The 12,453-nt window shown below is 38.3% G+C and overlaps 1 protein-coding gene across 1 annotated transcript in view; it reads left to right on the top strand.

Annotated features, from left to right (window-relative positions):
- The window catches only part of hspa4a (heat shock protein 4a), a 30,766-nt gene extending 23,832 nt beyond the window's left edge, over positions 1–6,934 (top strand). The window contains exons 15-20 of the mRNA XM_061962550.1: positions 1,660–1,812; positions 1,939–2,064; positions 2,133–2,240; positions 2,313–2,432; positions 2,502–2,663; positions 6,143–6,934. Of these exons, the coding sequence (XP_061818534.1) occupies positions 1,660–1,812; positions 1,939–2,064; positions 2,133–2,240; positions 2,313–2,432; positions 2,502–2,663; positions 6,143–6,340 (867 nt within the window). The 3' untranslated portion in view covers positions 6,341–6,934. The remainder of the gene's footprint in view (positions 1–1,659; positions 1,813–1,938; positions 2,065–2,132; positions 2,241–2,312; positions 2,433–2,501; positions 2,664–6,142) is intronic.
- Positions 6,935–12,453: the final 5,519 nt, after the last annotated feature.

Raw genomic sequence — 12,453 nt, 5'->3', positions numbered from 1 at the left:
CGATTCGATTCCGGTTCTTGGGTTGAGGATTCGATTCAAAATCGATTCTCGATTCAAAAAGATTCTCACAATATATCTTGGTATATGAAGTATAATAAAACTTTTTCAAAACAGGTTACAAAAGCTCCTCATGGCTGCTGATGTACGACTTACACGCATAGTGTTGGCCTAAAAAAGGTCTATTTAAAAATGTATTTTTCAAATTTTATTGACAAAAAAATCACAGAATGTTTGTTAATCTAATAAAGAAAATAAAGCAACTCTAACCCATCCCTAGCTTTACAATACTTAAGATAGAATTTAAAAAGCAATTGAGAATATAATAATTGTTCTTTAATTCTCAAAAATTATGAATCGATTTAGAATCTGAGTAAATAAAAATCGCGGTTTGGAGGTTAATCGATTTTTTTAGCACCCTGATAAAACTTAGTGGTTATCATTACACAGAGCTAAAACAACACTCACTGATTTGAAGTCTTATGAAATTTGCTGATTTGAAACAGGGCTGCAACGATCAATCGATTAAATGAGAAACACGCTTTAATTGACATGTTGTTGTTTTGATTAATTGTTGAATGAGTATTTAATAAGTTAATAGTTTAAAGACTACAATGAGTAACCGGTAACTTTTAATATGCAGACATAGTCAGCTGAGATTTTTTTTATTTATTTAATTTATTAATGCACATATGTTAAACGTGAAATTTCAATGTTGATCATGTGAATTTATTAGAAAAAAAAAAAAGGAAATGGCAAGCGGATTTTTTTTTTTTTTCAACTATTTTTTTTAATAAAATGTGCATTGAGGCTATAAAGCAGGGATGTCAAACATGCGGATCGGGCCCACGAATAGGTTCCATACTTCCCGCGAGATGAGTTTGCAAGGTGTGAAATTGAGCTGCATTTAGAAATGAAAGAAACTGCTGTTCTGGATGTCGCAATAGAAATTCTGTTAGGCAAGCAAATAGTTTATACAGAGGCGAGCAAATATACCAAGCTAGAGGTAGCAAGTATACCAAACAAGAGGTACACGGTAAAGCAGGGCTGTGACTCCTTCTCGTTGACCCAACGTAAAACAAACAGGAGTAAAATAAACAATTGGTAACTCCACTTAAAATGCTGCATGAGACACTGCACATTGACATAGTTCTGTGAAAATTGTCTTCTGTGCAAATTTAAAGAAAGTGAACTGTGGAAATGACAAATGAGGTAATTGATACACAGAAGTGTTTTTATTTATGCTTTATTTTGTTTTTTGTTCAATCCTAGATGGGCTGTGACTTTAAGTTTAATTGCTTTGTAAATACACTGAGATTAAGTCCAAGTTAATTGTCTTCTTCATGGTGTTTTTGAAAACTGAAGTTGTATTTTTTAGTTATTTTGCCTTGATTTTCCGGCCCATGTGATAATAGATTTTCCTCTGTTCGGCCCCTGAGCTAAAATGAGTTTGACAACCCTGCTATAAAGTGTCTTTTATCCGATTAATCAAACTAACTAATTGAATATAATTACTTTATAATATGCTGCGATGTACACATAGTTTACAATTCCTTTACTGTGAAGATATTTCTCAGCATCCACACACTTTTTCAAAAAAGTTAAATTTCTGGTTCCCACATTAACCTATCAGCTCAAATGATTTTCCCCTCCTGATTTCAGACGGCAACAGAGGACAGTAAGCAGGAAAAGAAGAACGACCAGCCTCAGGCTAAAAAGCCAAAAGTGAAAACAAAAACTGTGGAGCTTCCCATCGAGAGCAATTTGTACTGGCAGCTGTCCAATGATGTGCTAAATACGTTTGTGGAGAATGAGGTAATGTGTCTAAAAGCAGCAGGCATGTCTAGCATGCACTCACAGTATTAGCTTGACCCAGCTGTTGGCCATTTTGATTACCAAACAAAGAAACGTGGCTCTAAATCTACCCCCATTGTTCTCCAGGGGCAGATGATAATGCAAGATAAGCTGGAAAAGGAGCGAAACGACTCAAAGAACAACGTGGAGGAATATGTGTATGAAATGAGAAACAAATTGTATGGCGTCTTAGAGAAGTTTGTCAAAGAAGCGGTGAGAGCACACACGCAAATCCTCGCTCGGGGACTTTTGTTCAATCTTTTTTGGTTTTGTGCCTGCAGGATCGTGATGCGTTCTCCCTGAAACTGGAGGACACCGAGACTTGGCTCTATGAGGACGGAGAGGACCAACAGAAGCAAGTTTACATCGACAAACTTGCAGAACTGAAGGTGGCTGTTAACTATTAACGCCAGTACTGTTGCCCAAAAACCAAGCTGATCAAACGCTGAATGTGTCTGCAGAATATCGGGCAGCCTATAGTTGAGAGAGCCATGGAGGCCGAGGAGAGACCGAAAGCATTCGAGGAGCTAGGCAGACAAATCCAAATGTACATGAAGATCATTGCCGCCTATAAGGCAAAGGTAACAATCACTTTGTAGGTGAAGGGCCCTGTCTTAAAGTTCCACCAATGAGCTGTACTGTCCAAACAGGACGAGCAGTACGACCACTTTGACGAGCTGGAAGTGACCCGGGTGGAGAAGCAGGTGAACGACGCCATGGCTTGGATGAACGGCAAGATGAACCAGCAGAACAATCAGGACCTCACACTGGACCCTGTGGTCAAAGTGAATGAGATCCAGACTCAGTCCAAGGTACCGAAACTACATACAATTTTAACATCAACACTCATTTCAAGAACACCTATGTTCATCTACATTTAAAACAGTTACTTGTTGTTTATATAATATGCATCAGTGTTGGTGCTAGGAATTTTCCAAATAGGGTCCCTGGGACCCCATCAAGTCATAAAAATGGGGTCTCACTTTTTTGTAACCATTTTGAAAACAAATGATAAATCTATGCATTATCCTGTTATATCTCACATTCTATATTGTGTTTTGGAAAAAGGTTGTCATAAATGTTAATTAATTAAAAAAATAATACAAAAGAAAACCCATTTTTATGCATATGTAAATTTATTCAGTTATAAACATTCATTCACTTTCTTCTTTCCTTCATGGATCTAAACTTTACCGCTGCCGGTATTTTTTTATATTTTTATTTAATAAGTTGTAGGTGTATTTATTTCAGTATTAAGTGTAAAACGTTTTTTGCTTCGGTTATGAAATTATGATAATCGTGTGCCAGGGCATACATGCATATGACAAATTTGATTATTCTCACCTGTATGTAGATCATCAGTCGTTTAAAAACCGCCACATCTACACTTTCATGGCAAATAATGCCAACAAACTTAGAATTTTGCAAGTTAGTTTCAATGTCATTTAATACAGTGGCACTCAATGCATCTAGCATTTCATCTATGGCTTGGTGATGACCATAAGCTGTGTGTTCCCCTTTTAAGAAGGCGGTATGTGGGGTGAGTGACGTGTGTAAGTGAGTGGGCAAGTTAGGAGAGGGAGCGCTAGCACGTTCAGGAGTGTTAATAGCATGGTGGATGTCCGGTTGGCTTTGTGGAAAACATAAATAAAGAGTTGTAACAAATCGACGGCCTTGTCATTCCGACCAAAGAGCGGAACTGACCCAAATTGGAGGGTGTTTCTTGGTGCCTGGTGAGGCTGGATCTTTGAAAATCAGTGCATCCGATCATAAAGGTGTTCTTTTTCTTATCCCGTTTTCATGGCGTGCAAAACATGTTTCCATCTTCATAAGTGAGCCATTTGCTGAAAAGTGACATCTGAAGCCACTTTTCATTGAAGCTTCGCTTCTTGGGTTTATTGCTCGCCATGACGAAAACAATAACACATGGGAGTCCTAATACCGGAAATGCAGTATTTGTGATCGATAAAACTCGCGGCGAATCAAAATTTAAGAAACTTTACCGGAAAGTGCATTACTTTGAAGTCGACCAATAATTAATAATTAATCATTTGACCTGGCAAATATAAAGAAAACAAAACACCGGCGGAAAGCGATAATCGCTAAAAAAATAAAATAAAATCCGCGTCCGGGAGACGCGCGAACTTCCGGAATTTCGAGTCCTTTCTGATTTCAATGCATAAAAAGACACAAAAAGTGTGTTAACGCCAACACTGCTGCATTAAATGTGCTTTGGTGTAAATTTTGCTCCACAGTCCCTTTTTTGAGGGACCTGGAAGATGTTCAATTTTGGAGGTGTTCCCAGATTGCAAATGAAACCACCCTCTCCAAAAATGTACACCGTTTAAATATATATCTTGAAGTCGTCACCGCTATTTTATTTTTTTACAGACACGATCAACAATAAACTTGATAAACATCATATTGATTCACCCGGTCACAACATTAATAAATACACGGACATATTCTCCGATCCCTTCAGACTGCATAAAAAAGCTGCTTTTAGCAGCATTTGTGTCACTGCATGTCAGTGTTATTGTGCAAATGCCGCGATTAGATTTGTGTTTCATCAAAGCCTGAAGCAGATGGGGAGGACTTTTCTTCTCTGGCTGAGGGTTTCATTTGTATTGTCCAAATAAGTACGTCCACCTTGCTGTGACGTCACAACATAGTCAGAACGAAAAAACCCACAAACGGAGGCATCCAAAGCTCACGCCAAAATGCATGAACCTTATGATGTTATGATTTGACATTGCTTAACACGAGTGTCAAACATTTTAACATTCATAAGTCAGAAAAAATTAAATGGGTCTACTTTACACACGCGCTACCCGCAGGAATATATGTAAAGTGGGTTAATATGTTCCAGGTTCATCCATCATAAAACCATTATTAACTGTACAGGAAGTGTTTTAACTAACATTTTATGCACAAGTATGTGAGGCATATTGCAGTATACTTTCAGTGTTTGGCGTGTTAGTTTCTGTCACTAGTATACCAGCCATTAAAGAGAAAGTATCTAATCTAATAATTACACAGCTGTTAATGCAATTATTAGCATTATAACAGGCGAAGTTGGTAGAGTGGCCGTGCCAGCAATCGGAGGGTTGCTGGGTACTGGGGTTCAAACCCCACCTTCTACCATCCTAGTCACGTCCGTTGTGTCCTTGGGCAAGACACTTCACCCCTTGCTCCTGATGGGTGCTGGTTAGCGCCTTGCATGGCAGCTCCCGCCATCAGTGTGTGAATGTGTGTGTGAATGGGTGAATGTGGAAATACTGTCAAAGCACTTTGAGTACCTTGAAGGTAGAAAAGCGCTATACAAGTATAACCCATTAATCATTTATCATTTAGCACTCCAAAATTGGAGAAGAATGTCAAACTAGCAGCGGAGTTGGAGGGGTAGGAGCGAGCCAAAAAATATAAATTTTTATGGGCGTGTGAATAACTTCCAGATTTTCCCCTTATTGTGGATGACCAGAGAAGGTAATCATGTACTGTATTTAGGGCTGCTGCTATTGATCACTTTAGTAATCGAGTAATCTATCGATTAGTATGTTGATTAATCGAGTAATTGGATAAAACACACTTTAAAGCCTCAATGTATATTTCAGGGGGAAAATGAGTTTTTCCTGTATGCCATTACCTTCATTCTTTATTTTTGTAATACATGCACATCACCATTGAAATTACACTTTTAATATGTGCACATTGATACCTTTTTTAACATTTTAAAAACTCTGCTGTTCGCTGACACACAGATCACAATACCACACACCACCGCTCTCATGTGCGCTCTTTTGCAGCAACAGTGCGGAAACTATGGCCGCATATTTCAAGTTCCAGGCACTCCATTCAGTTCAGATTTGATACATGCTCAGTAGTTGATTATATTTATTAGCTAATTAATTCAAGTAAAGGAATCACTGAAGTAAAATTATCTAAATTGAAGCTTTTTTCTTCTTGAGTTGATCGATTCAGTTGATTAATGGTCGCAGCCCCAACTGCATATGTTTACTTAATTTTCCACCTTGTAGTCAGCAGCCAGACTCTTTCCTATGCCACAGTAGGTTCAACATCCGCTTCTATGGTTATCATCATACTGTTTATATTTGCTATTGCTTTGCGTTGGTGTCACAAAACACTAAAAAAGCAAAACATCCTGAAGTCTCCTGAGATTTGATGACAATGGGTTTACCTCCACAGTTTTGTTTGACTTTGATGCAGTTTTATTTGTGGTTGATACTGGAGATCATTTTGATTTTATCGTGTCCTCGTTCTTTCCGCATAGGAGCTTTACACAGCGTGCAACCTTGTCTTGTCAAAGCCCAAGCCCAAAGTGGATCCACCAAAGGAGAAGACCGAAAATGGGCCAGATGAGGGACAGGAGGGAACAGAGAACCAGTCCCCCAACTCAGACAAAAACCCACCAAAAGCCACGGAGCAAACTACGGCGGAGACTAAACTTCCCAACATGGACATAGACTAACTTTTGCATTTGAACGTCACGCTTCTGAGATTGATCGTGAGGATCCAGCAGCCTCGGCATTGTGGACATGGACAGCAACGTCTCTTATCAGTACTACTGTTGTCATACTGCTTTATTTCTTAATTACAAAATAGTTCACCTACATGTTTATTATTGAACGGTCACAAAGGATTCATTAATATGTTTGTAGTATATCTTACTAAGGTATAAATAATGTTGCAAAGAATGTGGATTGTTCCAGTGTACTACATGATGTGTGCATTTCACTCCACATCGACTGGATTATTTTGTATTTAGATTCAAAAGAAATGTTTGTTTTTTTCTGTGTCTTTACTGTCATGCAGGTTTCTATTGGCTGGCAATGGTTGTGTAGTTTACGCTCTGGTAGCTTTGTCATTTTTGTTTCTACTCCACAGTATGAATGCTGGCCCAGGAAATTATGTTTCCTGGTGCTGCGACTGTTATCACAGCGTTATCATCCTTTAAAAATAAAATACAATTAATCCAAATAACTACAAATCAAGTGCTGTGTGTGGAGACACTTGCCAGTCTTGTTTTAATTTCTTCATTTTTAATAAAACTACTGCACAACTATATGCATAAAATTGTGACTATACTTGCAATCTGTGATCATGGGCTCTTGTGAGATATGACTTACAATAAAACAATTGCATTTGGACGAACCAAAACAACCAAATCGCATTGATAGGATATGTGGGGCTCTTTTTTTTTTCTCCTAATGTGATGAAGTTTTTCTTATTGAACCATAGAACACACAAACATTGCATATTGAAAATATACAGACAAATTAGGTCACTTCCAAAATATTTCAAACATGAACAGGGTTGAGCAGTCAATATCTTTTAAATTAACAAGAATTACAAATAGATAAAAATAAATGTACCTAGGAGTCTTGTTCACGAGTGGGGGAAGAGTGGATCGTGAGATCGACAGGCGGATCGGTGCGGCGTATTCAGTAATGCGGACGCTGTATCGATCCGTTGTGGTGAAGAAGGAGCTGAGCCGGAAGGCAAAGCTCTCAATTTACCGGTCGATCTATGTTCCCATCCTCACCTATGGTCATGAGCTTTGGGTTATGACCGAAAGGACAAGATCACGGGTACAAGCGGCCGAAATGAGTTTCCTCCGCCGGGTGGCAGGGCTCTCCCTTAGAGATAGGGTGAGAAGCTCTGCCATCCGGGAGGAGCTCAAAGTAAAGCCGCTGCTCCTCCACATCGAGAGGAGCCAGATGAGGTGGTTCGGGCATCTGGTCAGGATGCCACCCGAACGCCTCCCTAGGGAGGTGTTTAGGGCACGTCCGACCGGTAGGAGGCCGCGGGGAAGACCCAGGACACGTTGGGAAGACTATGTCTCCCGGCTGGCCTGGGAACGCCTCGGGGTCCCACGGGAAGAGCTGGACGAAGTGGCTGGGGAGAGGGAAGTCTGGGCTTCCCTGCTTAGGCTGCTGCCCCCGCGACCCGACCTCGGATAAGCGGAAGAAGATGGATGGATGGATGGATAAAAATAAATGCATATATATTTTTAAATAATATATTTTAAAACTGGGCTTATTTAAAACAACTTCAATTCTTCCATTAAAGATAATATACGGGCTTTTCTACTTTTTTTCCAAATTCAAAGATTTTACTAACTTGAAATCATTAAACAAGTGTGAGAATTTCGGTTTTACTTTAAGAGATGGACTTTTATGAATGCAAAATTTAGCTTGCGTAATATAAATAATCACTTCTCGGTTGCTATATTTAAAAGATGGGTTGTAATCACGTGACTTGGAGGCACATCCGGGTTTCAGGCGACGGTCTAATAACCCCATTAGGCTACTGTTATTTATCTGAATCCGTGAAGATTTAGGCTTATTTTGAAAGGTTTAGAGGCAAATATAAAAGCGATCATGAAAAAAAATTACATTTGGATGGAGTGGATTTTTACACTCTTAATAAAAAAAAATATTTCTAATATTTAAACCATTTATCATTACCAAGAGGTTCGTGCATCAAGTATTTGGTTGACATAACGAGTGCTATGCTGCTGTGATCGTGGCGCTAATGAGAAAAATGATACATTTGTTTGCAGTTGATTTCCTGCTACAAATTATAAGTCTCATCTACAATTCATGTCTGCAGTTATTATGGTGTGAAGTTCATATTTTGTCTTAGCTGTATATGTGTCCCTGTTGTTCTGCAATGTTTGCTGGCGATATTAAGGTTCAGTATATGCTGTTGAGGCTACGAGAGATGTATTCATCTAGTTTATTAATATGTTCTTGATGTTAATGTAACCTGTTTTTATGGGCTTGCCTCTTTGTAATGTTAAGTTCCTTTAGCTGTTATACAGTATATGCCTTAAGCTCTTATTTTGAAGGCGCTAAAACGGAAGTGGTGACACGTTGTAGTGGAGCGGGGGTTTTGAAAGAAAGGAAATAAAGTGGTCCTCGTGTAAAACTGGAGCCTCCGTGTTTGTTATTTTGTAGTTTGTACAGTGTAGGCGACATATATAAACCCTCAGTTACATTACAACATGTCACCACTTCCGCTTTTAGCGCCTTCGAAATAAGAGCTCAAGGCATATACTGTATAACAGCTTATAACAGGAACTTCACATCACAAAGAGGCAAGCCCATACAAATAGGTTACACTAACAAACGTAGTTCTGCTATCAAACACTACTATTATAACTTGATTGCATCACAGAAAGTTTACCAAACAAATCAAATGTTTACAAAGTGATCGCTGTAGATACAAGCGGTCCGATTGTATTCCACAATGAGTCACTTCTTTCGGGACTATGTGACATATATTTGTTATCTATTTTGAACGACTGGAACACCAAAGTACAGAACAGTATTATGACATTTTCTGCTCAAACTACTCTCACTTATTTTAATGCTATGCTCAAGCTGCTTGACTATCGTGTGAATTAAGCCGCGGGGAAGAAAAACGGATGTGCTATATGCAGAGGTGGGACCAAGTCATTGCTTTGCAAGTCACAAGTAAGTCTCAAGTCTTTACCCTCAAGTCTCGAGTCAAGTCCCGAGTCAAGACAGGGCAAGTCCGAGTCAAGTCCAAAGTCAAGACTGGAAAGTCTCAAGTCAAGTCCCAAGTCCTGCATTTTGAGTTTCGAGTCCTTTCAAGTCATTTAACCACAGACTAATATATTTACACAGATTGTGTATGCTTTTAAAACGCTGTATTTATTTATTAAAACAAGTGCATTTGAAATTGCAGGGAAAAAGATAGTGCTGACATTGCACTTCAAAATAGCACTATTAACCAGTCATTTTAAACATGTAACTCATTCCTTTACAGAATAAACACATTTGAAAAAAAAACAAGTGCAACTGTACTTATTTGCACAAAAGTGTTAACATTGTATTTCCATGGCATATTGCATTGTAACTAGTTCCACAGCAGTTTCTATCCTGTTCTTACCTTATCTCATTGATCTCATCTCATACTGTATGTGTGTTTATGTGTGCGTACACATGAAAAACATAACAAATATATGAACATAACAATGAACAGAGTTGTACTTTTTAGATGTCAGGACCCTATGCAATATGTACACATATTCTTAATATAGTATACATTTTAACTGACCTTTATTTGACTATGTTTGTCTTTTTGTAGGTGGCTAAAATACGCGGTGCTGCTGACTGCAGTCTAACGTTACGTTACTGTGTGTGATACATTGACTAACGTTACGTTACTGTGTGTGATACATTGACTAACGTAACGTTATGTATAGGTACCTCATGAAATCCTGCTTAAAAAAAAATCACTTGACAAAAAGTATGAATAAGGTAGCAAACTGCAGTGGACGCAACAGATTGCCGTGTTTGCAATGACGTTATAACCATAGACATCTTATAAGTAGACGCAGCATTGGTTGCTGTGACGTGAGCAATTTGGCCACCATCTTGAAGTGCTGATGAGGAGCCGGCGAGCAGCCGAAACTGACAGATGACAGGTAGAAAACAAAGATGGTGTTCAGCGTTTTCCTGCTCAAATGAGCGGACTGTTGAAAATAGGAATCGGGGGATTACTTTTCACAAGTGAGATTTAACATTAACGTACTATTGGTTGTATTTTATGAAAATAATATTACCACAGAGTTGAGAAGGATCAAAGATCTTCAATATTTGTATGTGAAAATCACAAAGAAATCTTCTGGGGGAGGATGACGCCCCTACAGGGGTTTGGTTTACAAACTTTCAGCCCCACCTAAAACAAAATTCACCAGCCGCCACTGATTATGATGCATTCTCATTTTAGGCAAAGTATAAGACAATACTTTCTTAACAGTATAATTGTAACCAGGAATCAGTCTTCAAGTAACAATATTCAAATACTAACATTGTTGGGTTGAACAGAATTTGGTTTTATTCTGAATCCAGTGAAACAGATTGGTGGTTTTAGCTGATATGAAGACTTTCAGGTGTTTATATATGTTTAAGTATTTGGCAGACGCTTTTATCCAAAGCGACTTACATAAAATAATACATATAAAACAATCACTGCAAACATTATCATTTAAGGGAAGAATGTAATAGAAAATATCAATACAAAGTGTCAAGACAGAATAAACTCTCTGCTGCTGAAGCAACAGAGATACAGTCTATATGTCCCTAAAATATATAGATATCTAATGTATTCATACATTGTTTATGTAGGATACACACATATGTATATATAACCTAATCATATTGTTTCTTCAATTTGAAAATAGATTACCGTTTTTTTCCCCCTTCTCTGGGATTATATTCCCAGTTTTGATCTCGGACGTCTGGTCATTTATAGTGTATAAGAATATTATATTACTGTTAAGCAAACTATGAATAATAAAACACGCCAAAACACGTGTCTGTTATCATGGCTACACGTATGACAAAAAAGGGGGTGAAAATCAGTGGTATTCAGTGAGGTAAAATGAATTAAATGCGCTGACAGTTCATTGCTCCTGCCAAATGAATTGCACTGAGTGGAGCGGATCACCAGTCCAAGATGGCGGCCACGCGCCTCGTCTGCGCCAGTAGGCAGTAGCGCTCTATGCTGCGTCTACTTATAAGATGTCTATGGTTATAACGTTAGCAGTGAGTTTGCAGCCTCACTAATTTAACTACACAGCAAATAAAAGTCACGTTACTTAGCCAATAAACGTTATCTTACATTCAAAACTTACCCTTCTTTGTGCAACTTCAAATGTCGAACGAAGTTGGAAGTTGTTGCGTCTCCGTCTGTAATATTCGAACTGCGTGATTTGCATACCGCAATTCGTTTTTTGTTGACCAAGTCGTAGTTTTTATACCCGAACGAAACCAACTTTAACATAATTGTTTATCACTGGCACGTTGTTGGACAACTCTAGTTCATTGGTTGTCCTGCAATTTGATTGGATGAATGCTGTGTGATGAAAACAACGTATATCTAATTTGATTGGCTGTTGTACTGACAGCACACCAGCTGACAGGAATAACACGCTGATAGACAGACGAAGAAAATGAAAAATACGGAGCGCTCCCAAATAACTTTTTAAGCTTTGGATTTTGGGGAAAGTGGCAAGTCATGTCAAGTCATGTCAAGTCAAAAGGCTCAAGTCCAAGTGAAGTCACAAGTCATTGATGTTAAAGTCTAAGTCGAGTTGCAAGTCTCTTCACATTTTGTCAAGTCGAGTCTAAAGTCATCAAATTCATGACTCGAGTCTGACTCGAGTCCAAGTCATGTGACTCGAGTCCACACCTCTGGCTATATGTAATGTGACAAATTTATATTTGGGGCTCTTGTTGTGGAAGGGTATTTCCGGTGGTAAGGACGCAAGCTGTGGGCGGAAGTTTTTGAATGATTGATTGAGACTTTTATTAGAAGATTGCACAGTACAGTACATATTCCGTACAATTGACCACTAAATGGTAACACCCGAATAAGTTTTTTAATTTGTTTAAGTCGGGGTCCATGTTAATCAATTCATGGTAGAAATATATACTATCAGCATAATACAGTCATCACACAAGAGTATATACATTGAAATATTTATTTTTTACATTAAGTAAATATTGACTCGTTTATTTTTTTTTTCGTTTAAAATTTACTCATGTG

Source organism: Nerophis lumbriciformis, linkage group LG09 (assembly GCF_033978685.3).
Source record: "Nerophis lumbriciformis linkage group LG09, RoL_Nlum_v2.1, whole genome shotgun sequence".
In the NCBI taxonomy this organism is placed as follows: Eukaryota; Metazoa; Chordata; class Actinopteri; order Syngnathiformes; family Syngnathidae; genus Nerophis; species Nerophis lumbriciformis.
This window is presented reverse-complemented; position numbering and strand designations above follow the sequence as displayed.